The 23,935-nt window shown below is 43.6% G+C and overlaps 1 protein-coding gene across 17 annotated transcripts in view; it reads left to right on the forward strand.

Moving 5' to 3' along the window:
* Window positions 1–23,935, forward strand: part of KCNMA1 (potassium calcium-activated channel subfamily M alpha 1) — a 711,615-nt gene that overhangs the window by 398,676 nt on the left and 289,004 nt on the right. For all 17 annotated transcript variants that reach the window (XM_064488015.1, XM_064488018.1, XM_064488017.1 and 14 more), the window contains exons 4-5: window positions 22,526–22,619; window positions 23,471–23,582. In XM_064488015.1, the coding sequence (XP_064344085.1) occupies window positions 22,526–22,619; window positions 23,471–23,582 (206 nt within the window). The remainder of the gene's footprint in view (window positions 1–22,525; window positions 22,620–23,470; window positions 23,583–23,935) is intronic.

The raw sequence follows: 23,935 nt of genomic DNA on the forward strand, positions 1-23,935 counted from the left end.
TATATACTTAGGGAAAATTACCCACTGGGCTTGGCCAAGCACTGCATAACTACTGAGTACCACGGTTGCAGGATCTTACAGTGGTTGACAGGACGAGGATTACTTCAAAAACACACATAATGACTGGTGTGTGTACTTAACACTGCTACAAAAATAAGTCTCAGTGCTGCGGAGGGTCAGATTAGGGGTTCAGTGTATTTGGTTAGCTCTTGCCTGCACATTAAAAATGAACAAACCGTAGCTACACTAGCACAGATGAGGAGGGAAATGTGCATTTAAGTTAAAACAAAGGCATTATTAAGGCCTATCTTCTCCTGTGAGTGTGTCTGAGGAAGCCCCCATATGGACAGTGGCAGCAAAGGGACCTTAATCTAGACATATTCATTTGTCCTTTGGTTTCTCCGTAGTGCCAGGATGGTGTTTCACTTTTTGTGTGGCCACGATGGGCATTCATTCCCACATGGAGGTTTAATGCCTGTTGAGTTCAACCCGCAGCTATGGAAAGTGGTGCTCAGGATAGGGCCATGCAGTTATGTCAGAAATATGAGCAGGTGAATCTTGTGCAATTACAGCTAAGAGAGAAGGCCCGAGCTAGAACTTTGGAGCCCAAATACCTCTTTCCACATCTCCCCAAATCCACCGGATCCAATAAGATTGATAGGATACTGATCAACAGATTTGCAACAGTGTAGCATTCCCCTTGCCACTTTCATTCTCAGAAATGTGGAGCCTGTAAGATGAAAGATATGCTTGTATGAAGCAGCCAAATCTGTTTTCTAAAAGAGAGCAAAAGACGCATAAGCAGTTTACCCAAGTCAACCTGCTGTGCTGTTATAATTTGCATTCCAGATTCTCAGCCCAGTGCTGGCCACTCCTGGTTTGCTCTTCTAAACAGAAATGCCAGTGCAAAGATGAAAGTGCCATGTGGAATGGGTGAAGGCACTAGCGGGAGCTAGCATCAGAGTCTTACACAGGCCCTTCCCTGCAAGCATCTACAGTATGCATGCAATTCTGGCGATAATAGGCTTGAGGAAAGAGATCCTGCAAAATGCAACTCATAAGCACAGGAAGCACTGCACAACCTGAACAGGTATCGGTGGGGGAAGGAAGGGGACGGGAGGGGACGGCCCCCATGTGGCCAGTCATTGGGAAGCAGCCATTCCTTCAGCCAATATTTATCAGATGGTCATGAGGTCAGGCACCGGCTTAGCTAGCTATCACTGAGGGATTCTGACTTTAGTCCTGATTTCCTCTCTCTAGGCTGATAAGCAGTTTCTATATTTATTGAGAACTTAGTAGGTGCAAAGATAAGCCCTTGACAAACTTGTCTTCCTATTCTACTCAGTAGCCCTACTGTGATTTTCTCTGTTTGATGAAGAAAGGGAAACTCACAAAGTTTAAGTAACTTACCTGAGGTCACATGGTTACTAATTGAGACCAGACTTTGAGCCCCTGGTCTGAATCCAGAGTTCTTTTTCTTAACACCAAAATGATACATCCTGTTGTACGTCAGTGTCTGTGGAACCCTGGACAATTCATCATCGTGAGCACACTATGTGTGTGGGAGATTTGCATGGGTGGGCTCACTTTTACTTAGAGTAGAGGCACTCCTTTATTAACGTACATAAGAAGAAGAGCTTTAGATTAACATGGGGCAGGCTGCCAATTTTTTCTTCACATAACCTAGAAAAGCAATTGACAAGAAAATGTTCTGTTTTGCCTTCAAGTGAGATTGGAAGTATGTGATTAAGTGTAAGTCAAAAATTAGATTTTACACATCTTTCCAGGTGCATATATTATAGACTATTAAATTACCAAGGGACTGCTTATGTTGGAATAAGAGAGATGAAAATCCTTTGATGTGGGTACAAAAGTCATATATGCATAGGAACTGAGGTGGAGGCAACCTCATGTTAATAATCTTGGTTTGACAAGGAAAACACTGTTATTAACCAGAGAATTAATCTTACTGAGCTTGAGCTAGAGCTTCAGTCCTCTCTCCCTCCTTCTTCCCTACCTCTTACCTCCCTCCTCTTTCTGTCCCTTCCTTTGGTCCTCCATTTATTTGTTTATTCATTTAACACAGTTTGTTGAGTACCTACAACGTACTATATTCCAGGCACTAGATTAGGCTCCGGTGAAGCAGTAAATAAAACAAAGACTTTTTTTTTTTTGCTTTTGTGGAGCTTGCCTTCCCATGGCAGTAGACAAAAAGGTAGAAATTTGGAGGAACAGAAAGAAGGTGTGTGAGGTTGGATCTTAGTGGGCAAGAGAGAAAGTGATGTGCTGTAAACTTACACAGAAGAAGAGGTCCAGAATGCAGTGAGACCTACCCAGGACAGATGGAAGCTTGGTTCCTGGCTTCACATTTAACATCAACAGATAATGAGCTAATGAGCACTTACTAGGTGCCAGCAACCGTCTAAGCACTTGTCATATTGTAACTCATTTAAACTTCACAACTCCATTCAGTGAATTTGAAAACATCCCTACCAAGTTGAAAAGCAATAAATTCAATGTCAGCTTGATAATTCTAAAAACCCTTTTATTGAATTAATAGTGAGTTAGGACACAATGATACTAAGGTTTATTGGGTTTGGGGTTTTTTTGTTTGTTTGTTTGTTTTCAGTTTTAAACAGTGGTGACGCTGTTCTAATGTAGTGGCCTTAGCACTAAGAGAGACTTTTTTAACTGAGGAAAAGTATTTTCTATTTAATGGGATTGTTTTTAAGCTTTAAATTAAACTCATGTTCTCCCTCTTTATGGTGAAACTGGCTCATTTGCGAATGGGCCCACCGAATGGATTCATTTATTTTGTTCCATTCACACTATGATATTATGCTGTTTGTAGTTTCATCTGAACTAAAGTGGTGTTTTGATTCATTAAACGTTGCTGCTGCTCATAATAAATGAATATTATTACATCTTTGCTTCTGTACTGTTAGCTCACACATAACTACAGATAGTCTTTTTAGAACTGCTTACACAGAGCATGGTGTTTCAGAAGCTAGTGACAACTTTAAATTTTTCATAATTTCATACAGCTTTATAAAATAATCCTGATCTTTAAGAACCCATTTACTGTTTAGGGAGCGTATGGCTAGAAGGGGCTGTCCATCAAAGTATATGCTGATTTGAGAGGACAAATTAAAGGGAAAGCCAATGTGAAATGATTTAAATGCTTGGTTCAGAGACGGCCTCTAATGGAACCTTCCCCACATGTGCAGCATGGAGGAATATCTGTGACAGGACCCCCCTTCGTCTCTGTGAGACTGTATTAGACATGACTACGTTTTTTGAAGATTAGAATCCATCATATTCAGCGTTACTGAAACAGTAGAGCATATTGGCTCATATCCAGTTAAGACTAGTCTGTTTGTAAGCACACCCTTTTGGGTCCAAATCCTCATCTGAACTCCTGCCCCCTGATTTTTATGGGGATCCTTAATTTATCTCTGTTGTTACTTCAACTTGATTCTTTGGATTGGGTTCCTGGAGAAGTGGGTCAGCAAGAGTGACCTGAGTCAATAACGTCTCTAAATTTTCCTCTTGTGCTGCTCATATGCTTAATGTCAGGATTGGACTGACCTTCCTGCTCTAGAGCACAAAAAACAGCTATCATTTGAAAAAAAGAGAGAAGAATGAATTGAGGTTCCAGTCATCTCTAAGTATTATTTCCACCCTGGCCTCCCAATGACAGAAGGTAATCCTCATATGAAAAATACATATCCATTCGTTTAAGAGAAGTGAGGTTTAATTTGGTTTTAGGCATTTAGTTTTGTGATGCCTAGTGACACAGAAGCCAAATGTCCTGGTGGAGAATCTCCTATGCTAGGATTCAGAATCTCCCGTAACGCTTTCGGGGCTTTGGTTTTTCACAGCTAGCAGGTCAGGTGGCTTCACTGACTGAGGAATCTTACTATTTCCAAGACCATTCCCATTCTAAAGCTTAGAATCTTCTTGTCCATCTTAGGTGAGATAACCTGTAACTCTCCTGGGACATGGGAGGGGTCCATAAATTAGTCTTTTGAGGACACTGCATCTACGAGGCATCGTAGTAACATTGTGGCTGATCTGGTAATGGTCATACGATGTAAGTTCTCAATCCACACAGGACCCTGGGGCCATTGAAAGTCATGTCAGAAGATGGAATTTCTCCAGCAGGATTGGCATCTCATCTTGGTGCTGTTGGATTATGATCAATTTCCTCCAGTCCCTTCCATTTCCTCCCTCTATACTTTTATGTTTCTCTTCTTCCTTAAACATTTGTTCAGGGCCTAATACTTAGGCACTGTGCTAGCAGGAACACAGATGAAAAACAAAGCCCTCCCACCTTGGCCCCCTACCTCCTAGGGAGCTCACAGTCTATAGCAGGGAAGGGAGAAAGATGAGCAAACAAATAAATGACCACCTTGTGAGTGATGGGTGACACAATGGAAGCACCCAAAGAGAGGGGAAACCCAGAAAAGGGCTCAGTTACCTCCAGGTGAGGGGAAGATCAAAGAAGGTTTCCTGGAAGAGGGAACCACTGAGCTGGGTGTTCCAAGGTGAATGAGTTAAGAGTTTGCATGTGAATAGCATGGGTGTGAAACTGAAGGGTGAGTTCAGCAGCCCATTCATTCTTAGCTGCATTCATTTTTACAGGTGCCAGATAGTTCTGCGAGTCTTCTGTCTTCCACTAGCTAAGAAATTCCTTTTAAAAAATTACGGTTAGGATAGGTCCCTTCTTCATCATAGGAGCTCCTCAAGAAATGGTTTGAATAACTCATTTGTTTCCAGTTTGAGCTCTTCTGGTTGTTTGTCCTTTAAACAACTAGGGAAAGGTGGAATTTCCAGACTCCCTAGAAGCTCAAGCCACCTGCAGGGAATAACAGTGTTCGGTTAAGAGCGGTGCCACATCTTCTATTTCAGGAAGGATTGAATTGACTCTTCCTGGACATTCATTTATGAGGCTTCAGTTACAGGACATTTTATTCTTTGCACATTTCTCCATTTTTCTTTTACTCTTCTTAGAGGAAGCTTCTCAGAATGATGAGACAGTTGACATGTTTCTTGTGAAGTCATGTGGCATTCCAAGGATCTAACTTCACTGCCTTATTTTGGCCTTGGCTTCACTTCCAGTAGAACTGTCTAGGACAAGCATCATTTTAGTAGGTAGAGTGGACAGCCACCCTTGGGTGATTTTAGGTGTGCAGCAAAAACCTCTATACTCCAAAGTATCTCTCCTTCTAACTCGCAATTTACCTGAAATTCTACAATTGTAAATTCATTCTTAAAGCCTTTTTGGTTGTTTTTAAAAAATCTAAATAATTCTTAGTATCACCTTGGACCTTAATTAAGCAGGTCTCAGCTTGGCTCCTTAGGAAGGCAAGCTCTGAGTTCAGAAAGGGACAGAGAGAGGCTGAAAAATCCAGCAGAAGGATAGCTGGTCCAGGACCAGCTTTAGGCTCAGTGGGAAGGTCACTGTAGAATTAACAACATGACTCAGCATAGCTTGTTACCTGACATCTGCTCACCCGAGGGGACTCCTGTGGGCTAATTCTAGGAGTTAACAACATATTTACTGACAGTTGGTTCTGTCTTGAGAGATTGTCTATGAGAATTTACACAGTGGGGAAACGACGTTTGCCTCAAATAGTGTTCCCCTGAGGGAGGGAGGGAGGAAGACAGTGAATAGTGACTGGCGTTGCCAGTCCCTCTGGTACCTGTTTTGTACCTTTTGGGTTTGAACACATTACTGCACAGATAACAGTAATTGAAAACCAAAGAAACGCTTTTTAAAGAAATCAGTTTGTGTATTTTTTTGAGGCTCAGGTCACCACAAGTAGAACACGAGCCCGACACCCGGCTAAGGTGAAAGGAAGCAGGTGAAGTAACTGATTATTATGTTATTATAACTTGATTTTGAAATAATCAAGAAGTTGCAAAAACAATACAAAGTTGCTGGGTAACTCTCCTCCAATGAGAGTACTTATGTTGCATAATATGCTAGTTAAAACCAGAAAAATTGACATTGGCACAATATTGTTAATTCATGTGCAGACCTGTTTTGGGTTTCTGCTAGTTTTTAGAAGCACCTTTTTTTTTTCTGTATCGTTTGAGGATATTTTATCGCATGTAGATTTATATTTTTAATCTCCCCAATAAGAACACAGAACTCTTTCATCAGCACAAAGAAACAAACTCCCTTGTGAGAAACTGTATTTTAAAAAAGATCAATACATTGAAAAATATACAGCAACATTTTGATAAGGTAACACTAATGAATTTTAAAATGGTTCTAATTTCAAACTGATAGATTTGAGGTTTAAAATCCACTAAAAAACTATTGTAATCCGGTTGACTACTTTTAAATACAGTATGTGTAGGGTTTTTCTAAAATCACTTTTTTTTTTTTTTAGCCTCTCCAAATAGAGGCATCTTCAAACTTTAGTCAGTTTTGTTGATCAAGATGGAAACTTGGTACCTACTGAGAAGTTATTCTCACCGTGTCCGCTCATCCGGAGTCACACGCGGATGGGGACATGTGGAGGTGCAGTCGTCCCTGATGGTTGGGAGCACAGGTCTTGGGAGGAGCAGGTGAAGCAGAGCTACTTACAGAGTTGCTGGGGAAGACGCTGGGGAACACGGGCAGAACTCTTAGCGCTTGCGATTTCCTGGTTGGTTTCTATCCGATAAGTATCAGGAGAGTATCCTGGGGAAGGCGATGAGGCCCCAATGCTGCGTCATACTGTTACCCAACCTGGAGTTCTGTGCATGTGTGTTTATTCACCTACTGGGGCAGCAGTAGGGAGAAACTGCTTTTGGTGGGTCCATCTTTTTACCCAGTTAGGAGGGAAAAGGAGAGGTCGTGGGTAGCTGACCATAATTCACACTCTTCCAGACCAAGAAAAATTTACTTCTTCCTCTGATCTTCAGAAATAACAACCACCTGGGTTGGATCTTCCCTTGTCACTTTCCATTAAGCCCTATTACACGCTCTTTTGAAACGGGGCCATGTGCCAACGGCTGCCCCACGAAGATGCCTTCCCTGCGGAGCCCAACTTTTCCCTGAGTGTAGGCTAACAGCGCAGTAGCAGCCACTTCGGAGATTGGCCATGTGTGTTCCTACTATGAGTTCAGTTCACCCTGTTTTATCCTTCACAAGTCTGAGGACAGGTGGTTCGTGCCCCCCACATCAGCATCTGTCCTCTTGTCCCAGCTTCGCGGAAACTCCAAATTAGAATGGATTTGGAACAAACGAAAATCTGCCAAACAAATAGGGCCACATGGTCACGACAGAATATAAACAAAACTCTCCCGTTTCTGCTTCGTCAGCTCAGGGTGCAGCGTCCCCATCACCCTCCAACTTGAAAGTTAAGTGAGTATCAAACATCCTTGGTAACTTTGAAAGGGAATTCACGCTATCAAATATGGTATTTTCCCTTTTGCTGCCTTGGCTCCAACCCAAAGAAGGCTACACCCTCCAGAATTCATATTCTTAGGCAAGCCCCTGGGATCTGAGGATATCTTAAGCCCTAAAGAACAGGACTTTGCGAAGGAAAACCAGTTCATCAAGCTCACAGAAGCCTGGATGTACATAGGGTTTGCTGGGCATTTACAAGGCAGTGGAATACGATGACTTGGTGACATTGCTAACCAAGTTCTTTGCAGAGAAAGTGGAGCAGAAGAAGGGTTAGTGCTAACTCTTCTACACGCCTATGTATGTTCACATGTCAGTTGTCATAATTGTTGGCACGTGTCTAGTATGTACAGGTGCCCCCCACTCACGGTCCTGACATTTGCCCCTTGTGTGTAGATTCTAACTTTTGTTTCAAGACTGCTTCCACATAGCAGAGAGACCAACTTCTTAATAGGGTGGGTCCTTTCAAAAGATAAAGAGACACATACTCTGTGACACAAAGCCTGCAGTAGCTGAGGAGGGACATGAGAGGAGAAATAACCACGTGGTTTAGGTGGTGGTGCTGGGGGCCTGATCCCTTTCCCTGAGGAACCCTGGGCAGCAGCCTGGCTGAAGGAGGGGTGTGCTCTCCAGGATTTTAGGATACTTCATGGGTGGAGCAGCAGCGTTTTCTGTCTTAATCTTTGCATCAGTGACTTTTTCCCTGCAGAATTTAATTTGACGGACTAATCTCTTTTCTTCCTTCTCATTCCTGCAACTGTAACTCTGTCACCAGAGTTAACTCCCTACGAAAGAAAGATAACAGCATCGTCCTCCCGCATCAGTGTCCTCTAGGATGCAGACAGGCGAGGCTGCTGGGGCACACAGATGCTGCAGCCTCCCGTGCCCCTGCCTCTGTTCCCAGAATGCACCGTGTCCTCTTGCACCTCCGCGGTCCCCTTCACACTTAGTCCTCCTCAGTACCTTATCCCGCCTTCTCCCCCTGACAAGTGTCCGCTCATCCATCACTCAAGACCTATCTCAAAAGTTAGGTGGAAGCTACCTTGGCTTCCAAAACCCTTTGTTTCTTACCTGTATCTGAGTAATAATGATTCTAATAACTAAAAGTGACATAGCCTTTACCCTGTGCCAGCCAGCTACGAGACAGTGAACGTTTACAAATTCCTTTGTTCCTCTCAACAGCCTGAGGAGGGAGAGATTATTGGCGTTCTATACCCAAGGAGACTGAGGCACGGAGAGACTAAGTAACCTGCCCAGGGCCGTCAGGGTAGTCAGTAGAATTTTGAAGGAAGGTACTCCTGCATATCTGCTTCCAGGAATTAAAATCTGGTAGGCTCCTCTACTAAATGGAAAACTACTCAAGAGCGGGAACCATGTTTGATTGAATTTTACATCCCCCAAACTAGCAGAGGGCCTGTCCCCCCCACAAAAAAACCCTCAAAAACATTTGTTCATAAATGTGTGGACTCTTATACTTTCATTCAAAACTATAAAATGTTTTTGAAAACATTCAACTTAAACTGTTAGGTTTTTAATCAATAAAAGGGTATACATTGTGATCAGGGGGCACAGCCACATCCCGAGGTGTGAGGAAGGTGATGCTGGGAGGAATCCGGGGTCCGGCACCCAGCCACATGTTCCAGGGGTCCTGGCTGAGGTCATGCCCTGCTCATTCACACTGGCTGGGCCTGAGTCCCCTCCCCAGGCTGTAATCAATCACCTGCAGGGAATTCAAAGCCTGAACTCCAGGGGAACATTTTAAGAGGAGTACCTGCTTCTTGCATGATTTCACGTCAGAACCAGGAAGGAGAAATTGTGGCTTAGGACTAGACCACACCATCCTTTGAGTTATGTTCAATGTGTCAGAGATCATAAGAGGCAGAGGGGGAGGAAAAAAGAAAACATGTCATGTTCAATAGGGGGTTCCCAGGAAAGCAGTTCTCAGATGTCCTATGTGGCCTTGATATCAGAGGGGAATGTGATGGGCTCCTGCTCAATCAGTAGCATTTTTATTTCTTTAAGAAGAACCTGAAACTTTTATTTCATTTTATTTTATTTTGCTGTTCAATCGATTTCAATAAAAACACCTTCGGGGAATCTCACCTGTAACCAAGGTTCTGTGAAATGGTCAAGGCATATGGGGTGAACTCACTTCTGACCTGTTGTGCAGGCTGAGATGAAGAAGGGGTGGCTCCCCTCGGGATTGGGTTTAAATTCAGGGTCATAGGTGGCTTCGGGGCTCGTTCCAGCATAGAGTCACCTACCCTTGCACCACCCCGAGCTTTCATGACTGTTGGGTTCCTTCCATGCCATGTTACGCCTCGGGGGTCCCCATGAGCTCTGTAACCAATGTCTTCAGAATGTTGGCACTTAACTGTCTGTTATTTATCTGACCAGCTCAGCTCTGCTTTTTTAATGAGTTGTAACCACAGGAAACCATGGTGTGTATCTTCATGTACCTGATGCCTTGCTTCTCCTGAATTTTCAAAACATCTAAAAAATTATGGTGGATGATGTTAAAGGCTCTAACGGGGTTATTTGTTGAAGCAACACATATTATAACAAGACATGCCTATTAAAGGCTGGCCAGGGAAACCATGTCATCAACGGAACAACCAGTTCTGTCCTCACCGTCCCGCCTCTGTCTCTCCCCTCCTCGTCCCCAAAGCTGCCTCTTCTCGCGTGTAATGCCAGTGCTCTGTACAGTGTTCTGTGTATAGTGGTTTGAACATTTTTCTGCCCGTGTCTTTCCTTGCTGAAGTAACTCACCTCTCTCATATCGACTCTTACCCAGGAGCCGCACTGCAGACTCTTTGATGTAGGTCTTTTCTGCATGGCAGCTGAGGCCAAGCTGTGATCTTCCTTGCATGATGCAACCTCACCCTTTGGGTTGTTGCCTCCAGGTTTACCAGACCCTTTTCCTGCACTGCCCATGCATGCCACGTGCTTTCCCCCAGGGCCCAGACCTGAATGGAGTGCTCCCTGGGCGCGTGCATGGAATCGAAGTGGTGAGCGTTCCGGTCAATAAACTGAAGTGCGCTGGGATTGAAGGTTCTCTTTGGATATCCTTGAGGGCTCCAACTTGGCTGCGACATCACAAAGGCCACTCAGTCCCTTGACAAGTCAAGCCTAGAATGTTGTGAAAGAGCGAAATAAATCTCTTTCTAGGTGTCTGCTGAGCAAAAGCTAATGATGAGGAATTTAGAGGTGAGGGTCAGTTTTCCAAGTAACAACTTACCTACAGTTGTGCAGCTTCCCAACTCTGCCCACATGTGCCCAGAGTGACCAGAGTTATGGTACCTTATCACATCTTTCTGAACACCGTTAACCTAAGTTGGTTTTGCTTAGATCTAATAAATAGCTAAATATATATACTAAAAAATCCCCACCTCTTAAGCTACATGCCCTGGGAAATAGTCATTAATCTTTCTCTTAGACAATTGTGTAAACAAGAATGCCACAAATTCAGCTTTAAAAGATGTAAAATGGTAGTACTAAAAAGGACCGTCATATTCTTTGAAGCATGTTGGCTTTACATTTACATTATTGATTAGTAATTTTCTCTTTTGAAATATATTTTTGCCTTAGGGCTATGACTTGCTTTAAAAGTGTCTTTTTCTTTTCTTTTTTTTTTTTTTAACATGTTTTTGTCTCTTTTTTTTTTTACTCTCTTTTATTCTCAGAATGGAGTGTTATAAGACATACTTGTCAGGATCTGTTTTTTAACTGGAATTTTTGGTTCTTTCATATAAATAGAAACATTTTAGATGTACGTTGGCTGTAAAATGAGAAAGATGACAAGTGGGCATTATCAAGCTCTGATAATCCTAGGATAGAAAGAAGGGTTCTGAGAAATTCCTGATGGTACTCACTTGCCAGAGCTCCTTACATTAAAACTACGCACTCAGCGGTCATCGTGACACAAAATTGAAGGCTCTGAATCTTCTTTTTATTTTTCCCTCATGAATCGTGATTTCTTCATATCTGGGGGATTTAGTAGATTGAAGCTCTTGCCACACTTTCCCCCCCTCTATTAAACATACTCTATTCCCCCTATAGGAATAGACTTTGCTTAATGTGTCCTCTTGGTAACCAGCATAAAGGTCCTCGGAATGGAAGCAGTTCCCTTTTCGAAGGGAGCTTGGATGGAGTTGTAGTGCAGACCATGCAGAGCACGTGGACCTGACCAGCATGTTGACACGCTCTCCCTTTCCCAAAACTTGCATCTGGGGGTTTTGGGGAAGGAAGCAACTGGTCCCTCTAATGAGGTCCTTCTGCAAAGAGATCCATTCCTCTTTCTCAGAAAAACGCCCAGCTTCTGGATAAAATGAAAGAGTTTCTGAAACCCAATGTAGAATGGGGACAAGTGGACCCATTCATGGCGACGAAGGAGAAAATCATAGGAAACCAGCTTTCCTGGGGCTTCCGGGGCCCCTCCCAGAGACGGTTTTTCAGTGATAGGGAAAACAACTCTACAGAAAATCAGACGTGGCAGTGGAATGAACCAGAGGAGCTGTGGAAGGAGGGGAAGACAAAGAAGCTTCACCCCATGAGCATGTAATTCATGATATTTCTTTCTAACTTTGGATCTAAAAGGCAAGTGGACACTATGAATACGGTGGAAAGAGCTATTTTTCTGAGGCACGAACAGGACTGTTTTGATAAATCAGTGATTTCCAATGCTAACCATAAACAAGTGGGGGGAAAAAATGAAGGAAAAGAAGTGTTCCCAGAGGTAAGAAACTGTTTTCAGGGAGAAGTTAAGAAGGATATTAAAAGAGTATATACTTGAAGATGTGGTTTTATAATCATAGAATTTAACAAGTCATTACTGTTTTCCTTGTTAATGGTGATGATTTGTTTCTAAAGATAGCTTGATATTCCAAAGTGATGTTGGTCTCCGTGGCCCAAGTCACTTTGTGGCGTTCATAAGGAATGACCCCTGCTTTGTGCTCAGCAGACTCAGGGCTTCTAATCAGCAACATCTCAGGCTCTCCTTTTTGGCTGTGAGGCTGATGGGCTCTCAGCAAAACTCCTAAATAGGAATACTTGCAAAACTTCCATGCCTCAGCTGTCAGCCAAAGACAGTGCTAAGACACAGCTATTTTATTTCCTTGAGTAATAAAGGTATGATTGTTTTCTATGCCAGATGTCAGAGAGACTCATACCAGGTCTTTCTCTGTGTCTTCTTAAAAAACAAAACCAACCAACCAAACAAAACCTCAGGATGCCAGAAACAAAGCTATCTTAATAATCCCTTAGTGTCACGTATAAATCCATGTGTAGTTTTTAACAAATGTTGTGTGACAGTGTTTTGAATGGGACAACTGTTTACATAATTATTTTTTCCCATTATTTTTTTCCCAAAGGGTCTTGGGTCTCCTACCATCAGTACCAGGCGGGTCCTCAAAGCTGGCATTTTTGTCAGAGTGACTCTTTGAATGAGACCACTGAGCAAGCTATGTGCCATTCTGCTCGGTCCAGATGTGGCTGGGGGAATAGAAGGGTTGAAACTGTAGCAGGTCTCCAGGCTGCTGACAGAATATCGAAGTTCATCAAAGACAGTCGGAAAGGGCGCTGTCTCATGCATCCCCATACTCCCATCTGATGAGGGCCTGCCTGCAGAGTCAGTAGTTTGCCTTCCCCACTCTGAGTCCTGGCAGGTAAACAGAGGCATTGCCCAGGTCAGGCTGTCCAGGTGTATCAGGATTATGTCCAGGAGGAAGACAAGGATGGAAGCATAGAGCAGGAGCTAAGTAGGAGACTGACGAGTGACCAGGAAATGCCCAGAGGAGTCCAAGACACACACCTGGACAAGAAGGCTCAGAGAGAAGGATTTTGAAGTCTACACCCAATACCAGCCCTAAAAGGTCCCACGATGATTTGAAAGCCAGTTGTGCTGTGGAAATCCCAACCCTCCGGCCCAGCCTTGCCCTGACTGACTGGCCTTTGTAACTAGAGAACTCATGCTTTTTCTTAGGAGCCTCTGCCATTCTCTCTGCAATCAGGAGAGCTTCTTACGTGGGAAGCCGTGAGGCTGAAATGCCTTGAGACTGTGCCCTAGGCTATTCCTCAAGACTGCCATCTCCTTAAGAAACGATGCGAGGCCATTGCTTTCCACTGTCTAGAAGCTGACTATTGGTTATTGCTGGCTAGAGATCATTGTTCATGGGCTTCTTAAAACACGTAGGACAACATTTAACATCCAGAAACAAGGCATGGGCGGCAGAAAGCAGTGGTAGGATGGATGCTCGATTCTTCCTTCCTTAGGTCTAAACTTTTATAGCATGACTCCAGGGATCAGAGGTACTGCGCCCCCCTCATGCCAGGCATTGTGTCTGATTCCTTCTTCTCCATTCAGATGTGGGACAACTTCTTCTCCCTATTTCTAATCACCTCAGCCAGGTTGCCCTGTTTTGCAGATGGCCCCAGAGTGAGGTTGGAGCTGGGTAACAAGCACACATCTGTGCTGAAGGGCTGTGGATTTGTGCACGTGTGTGTGTGCGCGTGCGCCCACCCACGTGTACCACCCCTCACCTGGTTCACTGACCCTGCCCTTGAAGAACTCTCAGTCTGTATTTGTGCGTGAGTATGTGTGCACCAAGGGTGATTCGAACCATCTACTCTAGTACACCAGTCTACTAGACAAACAGCAGTCTGCTAAAGAAGAGCTGCCTATAGTCAGTGTGTAGGGAGGTGAGGGAGTTAGAATCAGTCATTCAGGACTCCTCAGACAGCGAGCACTGAGGCAGCCCTCCTTTGGCAAGACTCTGTTTTCTGTAGTAGCTCAACTCTGATTTATTACATAAAAGTTTCTGGCAAATATGAGCACTAATTCTACTCTGGTAACAACTGTGATTGAAATAATTGTAGTCTGTAGACAAGCTGGAGAAAACAAGCATTAGTGGGTAGGTTGTCTTGGACATCATTCCAAGCGTCCAACAGTGAAGAAGTACATAATCTTACGGGTGTAGAATTGGAAGAGATATTTAGAAGGCATATGACTGGTTCGTCCCTCTGCCTCTCCTCCAGATCAGTGCTAAGCCAACCAGGCCGATGGAACTCTTTCCTCTGCTCAAGACCCGGAAAAAGGAGAATGCACAGCCTCCTGTGGCCCCTCATTTAAGTGACTCATGGCTTTGTTGGCCAGGAAATTTTGGTTAATTATTTGATATTTATGAGACTTGTATGGCTCCCTTCACAAAATATAAACTTCCCAGTGTTTCTTTTTTCATATTATCCAAAGTTAATGCCGTAATATATGGAATCACACCAGATGTCAGCTCACTGCACGTCCTACTGGGTGTTTCAATGATATGGTGACACTTGACAAGGGGACAGTAAAGCAGGTACAAATAGAAAAATGAAATATGAAATAGTGGATTTTCTTTCAATTTTTGTTCTTTTGGGTGATTGCCTTTTGGGGGGCATTTTTCTACAAACAGTTCTTATTACCACTATTATTATTACTTAATTTTTAAGATAAACATCCCTCTTTCAGTAATTAGTCTTTACTCCTCTGATTTCATTTTCACAACAGCCTTTGTCTCCAGTTTATAGATGAGAAAACCAAGGTTTGGAGAGATCAGATTATGTGCTCACGGATCGTCCAGCTAGTAAGTGATAGAGCTGAGTGGGGTCTTCCCTCTTCCATTGACCTCCAGAACTTCCTAACTGCTAACCACTCTTGAGGTCAACTTGTCATGCCCACATTTTGCTTTGGATTTACTTCATTTGGGTGCATTAGTGGGTGAAAAGATATGGGATGAAGAGATTGAAATCCAGTGAGAAAATTTAGAAGAGCTCCATTGGAGAGTGACAGAGATTTTACCAGCTGAGTTTCGTGAAGACAGATGAACTGTGTGTTTCATTGAGAAACCCAGCGTGTAAGGGACTGACGTCTTTTGTTCTCTCCATCAAGCGATCTATGTCACTTTCTCTGTCTCCTGGAAGAATGCTTAATTATTAGGACTAACCATTCAGGTAGACACCCTGAGCCGCACAGCTGTTCTGAAGTCTATCTCTCTCATTGTTCTGGATTTCTCCATGTCGCTCAAAGCTCCAGACGACATAGCACACAGGGATCCAGAGAGTAGTGAGGGTTTACATACTACCTCTCCATTTGTTCCGATTCATTTCAACATGACCCTAACGAGGCATATGCTTGCGGCTGTTGGATCACGTCTCGTCAATTGAGCAGAGGCCTAATTAGAAGCCTGCTGCTGTCAGAAAGATTAATATGCCTATTGATACAAACCCATAACTGAAGACTTCCCAGATTTCCCAACAAAGCCATTTAACCAGCTGGCTTGAGATCATGATACTGCAATACTGCAGATAACAGATGTGTTTTCTATTCACATTAGAAGCACGGCAAGATCTAAGAAAAGTGTTTTAAGATAAAACGAAGGGCCCATCTTGATGTTATTATCATTAGTGTTGATTAATGATTGGACACTGATCTATCCATCAGCAGTAACAACATCTTAGAAGATAACTACTCCAGGATATCCTGTGGTGAACAGAAGCAGCCTGCTTCTGTTTGGTAAAACTAATGAAAACTATGCAACTTATTGAATACATGCCCTACCCAGGAGAAACACCAAAGCACCAAAACTGGAAAGATAAGCTCTGAAGTACATAGCTCTGAGAAGATAATTAATGCGGAGGCACTGAGAAAAGCAGGTAGAAAGTTTTCAACTTGGATCCATTCAAGACCTGGGCAGTCTTGAGGTGCTTTCCAGTTTAGAAGGCAATGTTCTATATAAAGAGTCTTGCTTTCTCAATGACTAATTAATTTCGTGTCATTTGTACCAAATCCACTGTTGTGATTATCTTGCAAGATATTTTTCTGAGACCTAAAAGTATATGAACAATAACACTGATTTCTCATTTGGAGTACCTTAAAAGACTTGCCTCGCTTTTAAAATTTCTTGGTCTCACATATTCTGATTAGTTAGGTGCTTTTATTTCTATTTTGTAGGCAGGAAAACTGAAGCACTTTGCTTACCCAGTTTATCCTAATGTTACTAGGAAAACTTCAGATCACTCAGATTTGCTCCCTCTTCATTGCAGATAGGTTTTATAGTACCCATGACTGCAGGGTGCCATCCTTTTCTTTATTTTGATTGAATGGAATGGGACACAAAGCTTATTAATTGTCTAGTCCATGACTAGAAGTGTTCCAAGTATCTAAATACTATCATCCTTTACTATATTCATTCTTATTCTTCCAGAATAAGAGAGGAGGAGAGAGAATTGGGGCATCCATCTTTAAGCAGATGGATGACTAGCAGTTACTTCTCTACAAGCAGCAGAACTTACCGTCAGCACATCAGGGCAGGGTCCCAGGAAGGACTTTTGGAGATTAGTAATGTCCCTCCCATGTGAGAGTCACCTACAAATTGGACCGTTTAGCTTTCTCTGAGTTTTCCCAGACCATTCGGCAAGCACACGCATTTTTTTTTTTCTCGGGCAGTTTTACCCCCTCCGTAAATCAGTCACACCCCACCATTGTCAACCCCCTCTGTTTTTATATAAGCTCCACACCAGGCCCTGGGGGTAGCAGATACTATGTCTGGTGCTTTTTTTTTTTCTGTCCAAGGATATTGCACTTCATCTGGAGAAGTCAGGTAGTGTGGCAGAAAGGATAGTGGGTCCTCTGTCCCAACGCCAAGCTACATGACCTTGGGCAGGTTTCTGAGCCTCTGTTTTCTCTCTCTGCAAAATGGGGGTTATAACCAAATATCTACTTCTTTATTTTGCCAGATTGTGAGAACCAAATGCAATAGTATGTGCAAACTCTATGCAATTGCAAGATGTTAGTATATTGAATGGAATAAGGATCAACATTATGAGACAGTTCAGAATTCCTTGCTCCTGGTGCTACGAAAGTTCAGAGATGAGGTCAGTGAGGGCAGGAGTAATTCGCTGAACCACACCTTTCGGTTGGCCTTGAAGGCTACCTGAGGTGTGAACACAAAGAGGGAGGAGAATTTGAAGAGGCCACAGCAAAAGCATAGAATCAGAATTAGGAATATGGGAGTCACGTTCATGAAATAATGAAGGCACCAGCTCATGGTAGTCAAGAGCTTTGGCCTGGAGCACAGTAGAAAATAAAATGGGAGATGAAGGTGGAGGCTGGGTTTTAGAGATTTTTCTCTGCCAGACTTGGAGTTGATGTATGGGGCAGGAGGGAGCCATGGTGGTGGATGAATGACATCTTTTAATTAAATTAATCTGGCAACACTGCAGAGGTGAGACTAGGAGAAGAGTCTGGAATCATTAAGCTGATTGTATTGATTCATATCTGCAGCCCTGTGGTCCATAATCCTGGTGGGAATTGAGAAGGCTCCATCCAATTTAAAAAGGGACTAGCCACAAGAGTGAGGAGAATTTAAATGTTGGAAACGATTTCACAAAGTGCTGTTTTGTTCCTCAGCTCGTCCCTTCCCTCTCAGGCGGTTATTTATTAAATCATCTCGGATGTTTAAAGCTCTTTTTGCTGTTCCTAAGCTGCTTAACATTTCTCTATCTCTTATAAAGGGCAGTCTCCATAACCTCTCCCCATCGAGTCCTCATCGTTTTTCCTTTTAATCTTAAACTAGAAACGTGCTCCGCGGGCGCTCTGGTTGTTAATTGCAATGTCATCGGTGAAGCTTGCATGGTGGCATTGTAATTACCTCCCTGTATCGTCTTAATTCCCACCCCTCCCTTGTTCACATCAGAAATGGAAAATATCTGTTCAACTCCTTGATCTCAGCAATTAGCTAAGTGGCAGGCAGCTGGCTGTCTGGGGGCGGGCTCAAGTGCTTAATCATCTTTGTTCAGGTCTGCATGGGGATCATCTCGAGCAACAACACCTGTAACTAGTGTGTCGTTGCAGGCACATTCTTCAAGAGCTGTGGTTTTTCAACGTGTGGTCCCCAGATGACCAGTGACATCTGGGAAATACAGATTCTCAGGACGCCTTCCCAGACCTGCTGTGTCAGGAGCTCTGGGAGGTGGGGTCCCCCAATGTTTTAACAAGCCCTCCAAGTGCATGATAAAGTTTGAGAAACACCATTCTGGAGACATATTTTCAAAGGGTTGGGCAGCCAGGCTCAGAGAGTTAGGAAAACAGACTTCAGAAAACAGCAGGGAAATTTAGAGGCTAAGAAGAGAGGCAATTATTTCCTTTTTGGAGATGATTCAGACATCACAACTGCTAGAAGTGAGATTTCTGTCCTCAGCCCCCTGCCCTTTGCAAGAAAACCTGAGTAGTCATTGGTTGCCTCATGCTTTGGAAAGACAGGTTTTTATGGTCTTCAGGAAGGACTGTTGGATCTTCCTCCTCAAGGGTCTTCATTGGATCTATATTGTTAAGTAGGTGAAGAAAGAGACATATGTCCCACTTTGAGTGAGTCTCGTTTTCCTCTATAGAGATGTCCAAATACTGAGGCTCTGCTTGCTTGATGGTCAGGAGGAGATCGGAGTTTGTATTTCAACCTCTGTCCTACACGCAGCATTTATGCCATAAGAAGCAGCTCTTTATTGAGAGTCTTTTCAAGGCGCCCCAATCATAGAGTCCTGATCAAAATGCTAAATTTGACTAAGGTTTTAGTATCACACTTGATCCATGGACTGTGGGAGCCTGCGTAAGCCATCAGCTTACCAAGTATCTCATGTCCTCCAGCAAGTCATTAGCTAACCAAGAGCAGTTTAGAGAAAGTCAGTTTTCTACTACCAGGATCAGAACTAGCATTTTTAATTCAGTTCTTAAAACTCTACTTTTTTTTTTCTGTTGGCATCATATGTCCATAAAGAGCCTCTTCCACAGTGGGCATGCCTCATCAGAGTGGCAATCCAAATTTAAGTGTGTGATCCAGTCACTCTCCTTTGTAGAGAAAAAAAAAAAGATTTCTTTTCTAGCTCTTAAAACTTCTGGATGAGGAACTCTTCCATTTTACACAAGAAGGAAGAGAAGTTTGTATTTCACCCTCTGTCCTACAATGAGCATTAATCATGAAGATGAAGTCTCTTTGGGAGGAAAATAAATCCTGGCTGATATGGCCAAACCCTTTTGTTGTTGAATCCTGTATTTTCTTTTTATGAGATCAATGAACTTCTCCGTGGGTTGTTTCCATTTGGGGGCATGAAATGTGGGGCTTTAGAATCTCTGCTCAGTGGTCTCTGGTTGTGTGTGTCCATGGCCTGAGGGCGCTCAGAGGATTTATCTCGGAGGGGATGCTGATCAACCATTCTGTTGCCGCTTGAGAAACCTAGGCAGGATGGTTCTCCTTGGGCTCTCGTGGCAAGTAGGAAAGAGCTGAAAGGAGTAGAAAACAGACTCCCTGACCACTCTGGTCCTACCTGGGTCCCAGGAGCTGGCCCTCTTCTGTCCCAGAGGTTCCTGCTTCTCCCCTTCTTCTTTGTCTCAATGGAGTGTGTTCGTGTTATTGGTGAGCTTCAGCCAGAGGGAGAGCCGCCAGCACCAGCAGCATAATTTACTTTCAGCTCAAAGTCTAAGACTCAATGAATGATCTAAAACAATGATTAAGTCAGTCCTCTAAATTTTTGAAAGAAAGACTAGAGAAGAGGTCTGCTATGATTTCAACATTGTTCTGTGCAAATCAGGGGTACTGTTGAGGTATATTTTTCAACACAGTGTCCTGAAGCGTCAAGTCCTCTCATTGCTGCCTTTGGGTGTTGGCAGTTCAGGAGGGAGCAATGGAAATGATGAGGAAGGCAAGGAAGAGTGGAAATAGGTTGCTACAGCCTAATTCCTTATATTGTTTTAAACATCTACTTCCATTTATGTTGAACCAGAATATCCTCAGTGGCACTGAACCTCTCTCTCCACTGTTCCAGTCTCTTCTGCAGCCTAGCAAATGCTGCTTCTACCAGGTATATTTCAGGGTTACTACCAAATTAACCACAGAGGCCAAGGAGCTAATAGGAGCTAGGGAACTCAACAGGACCCCCAAATATGACACCAGTAACTATTGTGAGGGCAATAGTAATGTTATTGTTTGGCCTTGGTAAAGTAATAGTGGATTTTCTATGATGGACTTGGGAACTGAGACTTTCTCTCTGACCCCTTGACTGTGTACACATCAATCTTGATGAAGACAAATTTATAATGCACAGCTAAGTCACTGCTAGCACCAGTGAAGACGAGAGTGCAATATAGTATTTACCAACAGAGCAACAGAGCCCCCCCATCCTCAATCTCTTGCTCACTGTCTTAGACACACACAAACACACACACACGCACACACACACACTCACCCTTCAGAAGCACATCTTACATAGCACAGAGATGCAATGTCTCTTCATCCCTTGGGATCTACAGTAGACTCGGTAAACCTAGTTCATGCACTTCTTTTCACTGCACCTAGAGTAGCTACGAACTCTGACACCTGTGGACCTTGCGGGTGTTGTTCTTAGAACAAAATGCCCTCATGGGCTTGGGAATTGCAGAAATGTCATGTGTTAACTCTAGGCCTGGATTCTTCTTTTTCATTGACTCAATCAGTCCCTGAGGAGGAGAGCAGGTACAGAGCAGTGGTAGGCTGTGGTGTTTAGTTTCTTTGGCTCCTGTCTCCTTTCAGCATCGGACTGCACAAATTCCATGCTGTCTTTCCTCCCCCTTTCTCTTAGTGAAAAACCTAGCAGTCATCATTTCCTTTATACAAGAACTGTTTTTCAGTGTTTCTTTTTTGTTCAGTCTGCTTAGTTTGTAAGTGTGAATGTAGATTCCTCTTAACGCTGGTCTGGAGGTTTTTCCGCGGATTTGTGATTTGGCAGATGACTGAGGGCATGTTTGACTTGTAATATAGATGCAGAATGGAAAAATCCGGTGCATGTAATACGGTCGCAGAGTCCCACAGACTGACCCACCGTGCCCCTCGGGGGGCCCTGCATTTCCCGAACTGCACAGATTCCTGCCTGTTGAACAACCAAGCATTGTCCTTACAGAAGTACAACTATACTAACTGGTATCGCACACAGCGATTTCCAAAGTGGTGATACTCAGAAATCCTCCATCCTGCACTTGTCAAGCTAGCCCTCTCCTGGCCCTGAGGTCCACGTTGCTTCCCATCCGGGGAAAGTACTCGACGTCTCCCCACTCTCCCTTCTCCCTTCCCTCACCTCACTGTCTTGATGTTCCTGGCCTGAGTGCTACCATTTGCTTACTGATAACAGTATACTATGAATTTTCATCCACAGCTTTGAGATGCTTATGAGGCTTTCCTGCTTCCCACCCAGCCCCAACCTTGGGACTTTTCCCACACTGATCCTCTGATCAGTCTGAAGCGGGAAAGCACACGGAAGCCGTGTACCAGTTTGTATAGTCGTGCCCTCTTGACCTGCCTCCTCTTGAACAAAGTAGCGTGTGCTGGGGGTTTGCATTGGCTGCTTGACACACACCAAGCCAATTCACCTGCATGCCAGAAAAAAAAATTAACCCTTAGAGTACTGCTTCAATATTTTGGTTTAATGCTCTTGAATTTTGCCAGTTGAGCAACTGCTTCCTTCCCCAGATCAGAGTGCTGCCTGTAAGTCCTTATTTAGTCTAGCCAGAACGTCCACCAGGATCCTCTCCACCACAGCTTTCCTGAGATGCTCCTGGGTCCTTTATTATTAACCAACTGGTGGGTTTAAAAAATAAAGGTCCAAAACACAGCCACTGTGTTGAATTGAAAATGGGCTTCACTTCCATTGTGCTGGAGGGTGTGAGGGACTGATTTTAGCTTAGGATTGTGTCCTCTAAAAGAAAGAAGTCAGTTCTTTAAGGGTTAATATGAAATTAAGGAATTTGGTGGTCTCTTCTGCTTGTCCTTTCTCCAAGGTATCTGCATGATCCTCTTTAGATTCTTAGCTCAACTGTTGAATGATGATGAAAATAACACATGTTTAACGTGGCGAAAACACATAAAAGAACAAAAGACTGAATGGTTGAATGGAAAAGACCCCTTGGCAATGCTTGCTTGACGATCACAGTGGGTAGAAAGACCAAATGTTTTATTTTGTGAACATTCATTTTGTCCTCCACCCCAAGCCCCACCACTGCACAGCAACGTGGGAGACGTGACGATGCTTTTCATTTACCTCTTGCTTTTTCTTCTTCCTGTCTAATAGCCCAATAGAATCCTGCCAGAATTTCTACAAAGATTTCACATTACAGATCGACATGGCTTTCAACGTGTTCTTCCTTCTCTACTTTGGCTTGCGGGTGAGTGTGAACCACATGACAGGGTGGTGTGTTCAGTATCACGATGGGGCGTGCAGTGTCGTACCTGGGGCCCAGTCCCCATCAGCACCTGCTCTCACAGGCAAGATGAAGCCCCGTGTTTCCAGGGGTGACAGCAGACCCACATTCTGATTTTCAGTCCATGAGAGAGGCCATTCCTGGGTTCAGCATTTCCTGAAGTACATGTTAATTTTGTTCCTAGGGGGAGAGACAGGGATTCAAGTAACTGTTGTACCTCTACCGGTCCACTGTTTCTCATCTCTCTATTCAAACATGAATGCATCGTTGCCTTAAATAGGAGGAAAAAAGTCTTCTGCTTTTAAAATTATGTTTATCAGTGCTCACTTAGTTGAATCGTGAGGGAACAGTGAGTTGTGAGGGTCAACTCAAGGGGGTTGATTGGCAGAATTTGGGGTTTGGGGGATTTATACTAGACCCTGTGTATGAAGGAGGCGGTACAGAATGTGGATTACAGAGATTGTGTGTGTGCATGTGAATGAAGGCATATATATGCTTTATTTACAGTTATATTTATATTAGAGACTTTAAGAAGGGTGAGATCACCCACAGTTCCTTAGGATGCTGTTGAAAATCACAGAAAAACAGACCAGCTGATCTCCCCCCAGGGCCAACAGAGCATATTGTCACTTTCTAGAAAAGGCTGTGTACTGAATTCTAACATCAAAATAGCACGTGATTGGTGTAGACATGAGAAGAACATAACATCTCCCTCCAGGCCCCCATGAAAAACCAAAACATATCTTTTGGCGAAAGGGTAGCGTTTGAATGCCGGCCCCATGCTTCTCATTTTTTCTCTCTTCTCTTTCCCTCAGTTTATTGCAGCCAATGACAAGCTGTGGTTCTGGCTGGAAGTGAACTCTGTAGTAGACTTCTTCACGGTGCCCCCCGTGTTTGTGTCTGTGTACTTAAACAGAAGTTGGCTTGGTAAGTCCATCTCTTTTATTTTCTTCTTACTGGTTCCTGAGCCGTGGCTGAAATCTAGCACCCAGGGTGCCTCAGAGGTACTGGGCTGTCCCCCCAGTAAGAAAGTTTTGTGTATTCATGTGAACAGCTCTTGGGGTTTTAGAAGTTGATGGTGCCAGTCCTCTTTGAGGATTTGCACAGGTAGTGCTTCAGAGAACGCAGTTTTATCCTTGTTGAAGCCCAGTGGTCATCACTGCCACAGCCAGAACTTCTACGTTTGTGGTTCTGTCACTTTTCATTCAACTGGGATTCAGGACTGGACAAAGAAGCCCAGGGGGACAAGGCCAGCTTTCCGAGTAGCTGGTTCAGGTGCC

The sequence above is a fragment of the Camelus dromedarius genome, chromosome 8 (assembly GCF_036321535.1).
Source record: "Camelus dromedarius isolate mCamDro1 chromosome 8, mCamDro1.pat, whole genome shotgun sequence".
Classification (NCBI taxonomy): domain Eukaryota; kingdom Metazoa; phylum Chordata; class Mammalia; order Artiodactyla; family Camelidae; genus Camelus; species Camelus dromedarius.